The 8,837-nt window shown below is 44.2% G+C and overlaps 1 protein-coding gene across 2 annotated transcripts; it reads right to left on the bottom strand.

The window, feature by feature from the left end:
• Positions 1 to 1,743: 1,743 nt before the first annotated feature.
• Positions 1,744 to 8,155, bottom strand: SLITRK3 (SLIT and NTRK like family member 3). Of its 2 annotated transcripts, XR_006274261.1 has the most exons (2): positions 5,101 to 8,155; positions 1,744 to 4,746 (listed from the first exon to the last, which is right to left on the bottom strand). XR_006274261.1 is itself a non-coding variant. In XM_043492373.1 (1 exon), the coding sequence occupies exon 1, from the start codon at positions 8,153 to 8,155 to the stop codon at positions 5,333 to 5,335; it is 2,823 nt and encodes a 940-aa protein (XP_043348308.1). In that variant the 3' UTR covers positions 1,744 to 5,332. The 2 variants fall into 2 exon arrangements, 1 of the variants encoding a protein (XP_043348308.1); XM_043492373.1 differs by having other exon boundaries at positions 1,744 to 8,155.
• Between the last annotated feature and the right edge of the window lie 682 nt (positions 8,156 to 8,837).

Below are 8,837 nucleotides of genomic sequence, written 5' to 3'. Positions count from 1 at the left end.
AAAGAAAAAGAGTACTTGTGGCACCTTAGAGACTAACAAATTTATTTGAGCATGAGCTCACGAAAGCTTATGCTCAAATGAATTTGTTAGTTTTAGGTAAGTAATTTAATTCAAGTGGTACAAGTTTGTATGCAGACCTGCCCTTTCTCCTTATACAGGCAGTACTCCATTTGACTTCAGCTGGGCACTCTGAATCCAAAACTGCATCACCGAAGTCAATGACTTCAATGGGAGTAGGATGACACCCACTGTGGATATTCAGTATAAGGGTCTGTTTTAAAGCACGCTGAGGTCAATAAGGTTATTTTCACTGACTTCAACAGGTTCTGAATCAGGCCCTAGTTGCATAAGCCAGGGTGGAATAGCAGGGCTATGTGAAGAAATGCTCACCACCTGAAAAATCCTATTTTCAGGGAAAATAAAATAATTTCCAGTCTTGCCTCAAACGTACCTGAAACCAGAAGACAGAAAAGTGTCATTTTACTTAAAAAAGATGATTTTTAGTGTGGAAAAGTTGTGAATTTGTGTATTCAGCAAATCATATCTTTCCATGGGAAAATCTGGTCATTTTCACTAGAAAACTCTCATAGCTATAGGGAAGTGTCACTCGGGAACAAATTTGGGAATACTCCCAAAAGGATTATTTTTATCATTTGAATACTCTCAGAATTAAAATATGAAAATTCACAGAGCTCTAATTGTTCCAACAATATAAGCAACTCCATGTTAGAAAAACAGATGACAACTATCGATAAATTGCAATTCTTCAACGTGTTCACACTTGTCAGGTGCTTGAAGGAAGCCATAAACCTCACGACAGTTAAGGAATGGAGACACCCAGTACGCCTACACATAGAAGGCCACATTTTGTACACCCTATTCACGCAAACAGTCCTACTTAAGTCAATGTGGCTACTTACTTGAGCAAGCCCTAATTTACATATCACTCATGAGTTACTGGTTACGTGCAGTAGAGCTTGAGAAACCTATGGTAGTTCAGGAGGACATTTTGTAGTGAGTTTTGTGTGCCACTGACTTAAATGTTTATAGCTAACAATACTAAATTGATCATTATTGTACATTTCTAGCTCAAAATTAAATGAACTGCAATCAAAAAATAAAATAAAGAAATAATAAAACCATACAATACTCGTTCAAAGTGCTTTGACATAATCTTGAATTGAAAGGCTGTGTTCAGGCAAGAACCTCCATTGAAATCCTTCATAAACAACCCCTTTGAAATATTCACCTAACTATAACACACTTTTTTTGGCTTACAAGGACAGACTTTTAGAGAAGGAATACTTTACTGAACTTAGATTTTGCATTAGGAGAAGAGTATTCATACCATTAGAAATAAACATCTTCTGTTCTGTTGATGCAGTAGGAAAGACCTTTTATTTCCCAGGCCCAAACACATCTTGTTAAGTGGGATTTTCTTCGTAAGAATTATGTGAAAAGTCCTGGGAAACGGGGAAGAACCCTGAAATATAGTTATCTTCCCTTTTTAGCTAAACATTTATTATAAGCTATGACTGTGACTTACCTGGCCTTTTTTCCTTTACACCTGTAGGAAGAATTTCAACACAGTAAATCAGTGAATAAAAATAACTCTATGATGAATGTTCTACCACAAGATTCTGAGCATCAACACATACATTAACCTGATGTCAACTATTTGTCAATACAATACTGAATTAAGCTAAAAAAAAGTATTTTTATTTTAAATATTGTTCCATTAAACATCACTTATGTGAACGTGGATAATTTTATTTTATTTCATTCCTTCCAAATAGTATCAATTTTATGAATAATACTGCTAATAATCATAAATAATCCCTATTAATTAAGTTCACTCAGGTTGATGGATATGAATAGTCTCCTTCACAGATCAGATATGACAGACCCACTTTTGTTTTCTGAACTGGACAGTAATTTTACCATCCTCCCATCCACAGCTTATCACAATAAAATAAAATAAGAATCATCATATTACACATTAGATATCACAGTTAAATATTCTGAACACTTCCACAGAAAATCTCCCCCCACTGATTTCAAAGAGTTTATAATGCACAAGAAAATGTTTCCTACACAATGAAAAAAATAACTCCATTTAAGCCAAAAAATTCTCTCTTTTAATACAAAATTCCATTCTCATAGAATAAATTTATTTCCACTGAATAAATATATTCCCTCACCATTTGCAGGTGAAATTGCTACCTCTATTTAAGTCAAGATGCTCTTGCCTTTTTGTAGTTTAAATAAAATATAAACATTATTTATAATGATTGGCTTACATTTTGATATGATTTATGAACACTCAGGTTTTGCTTCTCCCTCCCCCCCCAAATGTATACAGCAACAGTCACACCAGGGATTGTACTTTAACCTGACATATCATCCTCCATTTTCTGCATGCTGCAGCATTATCAATGGAATTATAATGATTATCATCAGAAGGATCTGGCCTTGCACTTTGATGTTTATTTTTTGTAAATACCTGCATGCTTTTCTAATAGCCATTAAAAACAGATTAGTGCTGAATGCAGTAATAATGAAACCAACATCAATACTATAGAGGGATCTGGCAACTTGGAAGTTCATAACATTAACCAATAATATGGAGGTGATGCAAAGATTTATAGACTTTTGAAGCTGTTCCCTTGCACCCTTCTCCCCCCAGCCCATTATCTCTAAGGTCCAGAGGGCTACTATTGATTCCCAGAAAATGTTTTCTACTTCCTTCACATGACTCTCAGAGACACAGAGATCCTGTACTCTGCATACCTGCCAAAACTGTAATTAGGGGCATCCCAGGAGAACATCCACCTTTTAACTCCATTGGAATACAATGTGCTGGGTGGAATAATTTTCTTACACATGCGAAAGGGAAGTAGCCTTTCCTGACCGGGCAGCTGGCATGCCAGCATGGATGTGGCACATCAGTCCATGCAAAAATAGGCTCTCTTTCCTCACCCAATCCAAAAAGTTCCAATTTATGAATGGATATATAGTCCCATAACAAATGCCCAAAGGGACAAGAACATTAGATATAGGGGGTTTTTTTAATGCAGTGGAAACATTTTTCAATTTACCTTGATAAACTGCCATGATTGTTGTTTTTATTAACACAAAATATATTTTTGATTTGATATTTCTATATAAAATTCATTAGTTCAGATCTTTAAGACAGGGCCTGTCCGGCGTAATTGCACGGCTAAGGAGCTGACATTCCCATTCCCATTTAATTTGTTCCCTAGCTTGATGTAAGGCATTAGTGAAGTCTGGTGAATTACATTCAACTTAACGATTTCATGCTATTAAGGGCAGACTCAGGAGTCCAAGAGGAAAGTACGGACGGGCGGCACAACTCAGCTGCAGCCTTTGCTGCGATCGCTGGAGTTCCGGCGCCATCTACTGGCCACATTGGGTAACCACCCCCCACAAAGCTTTCCCTCGGCTTTTTCCATGTGTCAATCCAGATCTACCAGGAACAAGATACCAGCCAGTACCTTAAAAGAAAAATCCGTTTTTCTTTGGTTTGGTTCAGATCTAAGTGGGCTGTAAACTGGGTGACGCGGCAAGTCTATTTTGCAGCATCATTTTATTAACACACATTTTGTAAAATCAGCCTAACCCCCCTAGTCGTTCTGATTGCAGCGAGGCAAGGGAGAGACCCAGCAAATGTCAGCTAAGGGGCCTGAGTTTCCAACATTGTTTCAGTCTTTTCCAAACGAGGGGAAAGAACATTCCAAGTGCAATTGTATCAAATATTCAAATTTACATATAAGCCTTTCTCCACTCTCTACTCATTTCCTTTTATAATTGATGTGAATTTAAACACTGAAAAGTTGTAATACTAATGCCTTATTTTCTCCTAGGTTGTAGCAGAACATAGATTCTACTAGCAATATTAGTAAAAGAAATTGGGTTAATTCTGCTGCTTATTTTTAAATAGAAGAAACTCTGCTGACATAGTTACAGTGCAATGTGGAAGAAAAACAGGTTTCAAATTGGATTTTTTTAAAATCCTAAGTGGTACTGTGGCAGAAGCTGTACAATTTTTCCCCCGTTAACATCACACAGTGCACTGAACAGTGATTAATAAAATAGCTTTCAGGATTAAGGTGGGAGAAGTAATCATCGGTAGGGGGAGGGTAAACTGAAATTTTAGGTTCAAGCTTTGTATCCTCTATATATCTATATGTATTTTTTTCAAAACTTTTTATTAGGAAAGCTATACCAGACGCATCACTGTACAATGAATGATTAAACATTACCTTTACAATTTATATTCACTTGAAATTACAGAATAAATATATGCACATTGGGGTGTGTGTGTGTGTGTGAGAGAGAGAGAGAGAGAGAGAGAGAGAGAAAACATTAAAAGTGCTTCCTACAAAGCCGTTAGTGATAGGTACCCAGTATTTTATTTATTTATTTTTGTATAGTTGTATGGGTTTGTTTTAATAAGAAAGTGCGGATGTCCTCCAAAAACTCATGGCGTCCTGAAGTGTCATTGATCATCCCCAGGTGTGTGTGCGTGCGCCACGTGGTTACATCCAATGGGCTTCTTTTTTGTTTCGGATGACTTCACACGGGAAATGGCATCCCCCCCGCCCCCCTCCAAGAGGAGAGGAAGGAAAGGGCGAGCGGAGCGGAGCGGAGCGGAGCGAAAGGGGAGCCGATCGGAGTGGCTAGGGACCCGACTGGCGGCTGGGGTGGGGAGCTGCGTGGACGCGTCTACGTGTGTGTGCATGTGAAAGAGAGAGACAAGAGTGAGAGAATATTCGAATAAGACCCCCCCCTTCCCGCCGCCCCCCCCCCTTCCCCGCTTGCAGTTTCCAGGCATGCAGCAAACTGCATTTGATTGTTTTAAATAAATGTACAGGATCTGTGCCATGGTGGGCAAGAAGAAAGAAAGCCACAAAATGCCATCACCTCCTACCCCCAGGAAAAAAATATATATATATATATATATAAAGTAAAAAGTTTACTGCAACGCAAAAAAAAAAAAAAAAAAAGAGACATAGAATTTACTCAGTTAGGATCAATACAAAGATCCCCGTAGTAATAATAATAATAATAATAATATACCTTAGACATGGCACAGTCAAAGTCTCAGTTTCAGTATAAAAAAATAATGATTAACATCTGCTGGCAAGTCTGCGAAGGCACTTCATTGATTAATGATCTGAGAACGGCCCTTCCTCCAAACACACACATCTCTGGTGGGGGAGAGCACACAGCTGTATTCTCTATTCTCATCATGCGGTTGCACGGGGGCTGGAGAAGGGGGGCGCTACTGGGGGGAAGAAAAGCTCTCTGGTCAGAACCTATAGGTTGTCTTCTCCAGGACTTCGAGGTAATCCGGCTTGGTTTGGAGTTTGGCCCTTAACTCGAGGTATTCGCTTGGGGGGGGCTGGTCTGTGAAGCCCTTGCCGGCCGAGAAGAGAAGGGTTTCTTTCAGCCTGGCGTCCTGCTGGAGGTCCGGGTACTGCATGCCCGGCGGGTGGACGTGCAGTTCCTTTAACTTGGGCACCTTGCCGTGGAGGCAGTCCACGAAGCCCACCGTGCAGGGCGGCGGCCGCTCTCTGTCCAGCCCGGCGCCGGCCGGCGGGAAGAGCAACACCCCGCCGTTCTTCTCGTGGGGGAAGCCGGGCGGCGCCGGCGGCAGCTCCCCCGCCGGCGCCAGCCCGCCGCCGCCTGCCGGGTGGCGGTGGTGGTGCTGGTGGCTGGCGGCCACGATGGTGTTGAGCTGGGAGCTGGACACGGCCAGGCTCCACTCCTTCTCCTTCTCCAGCAAGGTCCGGTAGTGGGTGCTGTTCTCCGGCTGGCCGGGCTCGGCCAGCGGCTCCCCCGCCCCGCCGCCGCCCTCCTCCCGCTCCGCCTCCTCCTCGCGCGGCTTGTAGATGGGGTTGTTGCACATGTGGGTCACCGGGTGGGGGATGTAGTCGTAGACGTGGCCCGCCGGGTGGCCCTTCTCCGGCGAGGCGCCGCCGCCCGCCCCCGGGCCGCCCTCCTCGAAGAAGCGGTGGCACTGCACGTGGATGCCGCTCAGGTCCCCCGCCTCCGGCCGCTTGCTGCGGAAGGGCAGTTTCTTGCGCCGCCGGCGCAGCACGAAGGCGAAGAGCCCCGCGGCGATGAAGACGGCCGAGAAGAAGAGGACCAGCAGGCTGAGGATGAGCACGGAGAGCGGCACGGCGGCGGCGCCGGCCGGGGAGAGCTCGTAGGCCGAGGGGCTGGTGGGGCTGGGCTTGCCCCCGGGCGGGGCGGGCGAGGCGGGCGAGGCGGCCGCGGCGTGCAGCAGCTCCGGGCACAGCGCCGCCAGCTCCACCGAGCGCACGTCCCGGCGGGTGAGGTTCTCCGGGCTGGCGCACAGCACGTCCCCCACCACGATGACCGAGCTGATGGTCTCGATCCACTGCTTGAGGGGCACCAGGTCGCAGGTGCAGTCCCAGGGGTTGAGCTTGAGGTCGATCTGCACGATGGCGTGGAGGTGCTCCAGCACCCCGGCCACGGGCAGGTAAAGGAAGTGGTTGTTCCTCAGGTTGAGCCTGGCCAGGGAGGTGCCCGCAAAGGCATCGGTGGGCAGGGTCCGCAGCAGGTTGTCGTTGAGGAAGAGCAGCTTCAGGTTGGGCATGAGGCTGAAGGCTGCGGGCTGGATCTCCCTGATCAGATTGTACTCGAAGTACAGGTAATGCAAGCTCTGCAAGCCCCTGAACATGCCTGGAGTCAGCCTCTCGATGTCATTGCCGTTCAGGTACAGGCTTTTCAGGTTAGGCAGGTTAATAAAAGCCCCCTCCTGCACGTAGGAGATACGGTTGTTCCCAAGGTGTAACAGATCCAAGGAAGAAAAATTCCAGAAGTCCGAGCGGTAGATTTTCTGTATCAAATTGCCACTCAGGTACAACTTCTTGGCGTTCAGGGGCCTGGGCAGGAGCTCGGAGATGTTGTGAAATCCTCTCTCCTTGCAATTGACCGTCAGGCCCAAGTCGTTGATGTGCAAACTACAAGAGCACCCAGTAGGGCATATAATGGGAATCGGGGGCCTCGTCTGGTAGGCAGCTATAGGAGGCTGGTTTGGCGCAGGATACAGGCCTCGGGATGTAGGGGGAGGTTTGGGCACTCTGGGCTGCTTGGTGGGTTTGGGCTGCTTATTGGATGTTTTGTACTCAACGGAGGAAGCAGTGAAATGGAAGGAGGATAGCATGGAGGAAGGCTTAGTAGGCCATGCATTCTCCTTGCTAGATGACAACTGAGGAATCCCCAGACTGGCCTCGACTTCGGAGTCAGACAGCATGGGGCAGAGTTTACTCCTTTTGATTTCCCTCAGGTCCTTACCATGGAAGTGGAAGGGAGTCTCACAGGTTATGTCTCCCACAAGAGCAGTGTAAGGTATGCGCTCCAGCCAACTTTTCAGCTGCACAATCTCACAGGTACAGTTCCAAGGATTCTCCTCCAGTTGGATTTCCATCAGGCTCCTGCCAATATGGTCCAGCATCCCTCGATAGGAAAGGACTTTTAACCTGTTTCCCCGCAAGTCCAAATGAGTTAAGGACACAGATTTAAATAGGTTGGTGGGAAGCATGGGGATAAGGTTGTCATTTAAGATCAAGACTCTCAGTTTGCTCAGATTTCGAAATGCCCCACTTTCAATCCGTTTAATGACATTGTAATCTGCCTGCAGATATTCCAGACTTTCCAAACCCAGGAAAGTGTCGTTTCTGAAAATGTCTAATTTATTCTCGTGCAGGTACAATCGCTTCAGAACTTTGAGCCCAATGAAGGCTCCTGTCTGAATGTCCTGCAGTGCATTGTTCCCAAGGTTAATAGACACAGCATTGTTCAAATGAAGAAAACTGTTAGTGTATAATTTCCTCATGGAATTCCTCTGCAGATAAAGTTTAAAAGGTCTTGACCACGACTCCGTTATCTGACTAATATTTATAAATCCTTTATTGTCGCAATGTATATGGAAAAGGCTCTCTTTTATTTCACAGTAACATGGATCAAAGCAGGGCTCGTCAATTTCCTCTGAGTCCTCTATCAAGGGAATTGGTGTAGTCCATGCTAGAGCAATTGTGCTTAGAAGAATTACCCACAACATCCTTCCTTTATGAAGAGTCTCTGCTGTGGAAGGGTTCATCATTTGTGGCTGATTACAAAACTGTAACAGAAATAAAATGCAGAATTTTAGTATTTAGTCACATCACTGTTCTTAATAAACTCCATTCTTGCTAGACTTTTTTTAGGCTCCTGGAAAGTTCAGCAATTGTTGGGTAGACATTCAAAACAAACTCTAGCAGTGCTTGATGTTCAAGGCTGGTTTCAGACTTAAGAGCTATAGAAATCTCTAATCATAAGATGCCATATTTTCCCTTCCCATATGATATTTAGTAAATGGCATCTATAAAGAAAACAGCATGCACATACCATATAGCAAATGAACATACAGACTGAGCGTATTACATATATACATATTTTTCACCAAATGACCAGTGTTTAGAAAAACACTAATTTGCAGGCTTACCTCTGTGTACAACATAACCTGCATTAATTACAGGAGAAAATGTCAGTGGATATCTTTCACCAGCATCATACTATCCTTTATATATACACACACACACACACACACACACACACAAAAAACCCTCCCAAAGTTGCTAGATTGCAATGGTCCAATATCCAATGCACCAGCTCAGTATATTCTATATGTAAATTTGCAGGAATGTGCAGGGTTTGTAAATGTCCCTGATCTAACAGTTTCCTTTAGAAATTCTCAGTGTCTTTAATAATGCTTAACAACCGTGATTTAAAATAAAACCTCCCCC

The sequence above is a fragment of the Dermochelys coriacea genome, chromosome 9, assembly GCF_009764565.3.
Source record: "Dermochelys coriacea isolate rDerCor1 chromosome 9, rDerCor1.pri.v4, whole genome shotgun sequence".
Taxonomy (NCBI): Eukaryota; Metazoa; Chordata; order Testudines; family Dermochelyidae; genus Dermochelys; species Dermochelys coriacea.
Note: the sequence above shows the minus strand (reverse complement) of the source record. Positions and strands in the feature narration are given on the sequence as shown.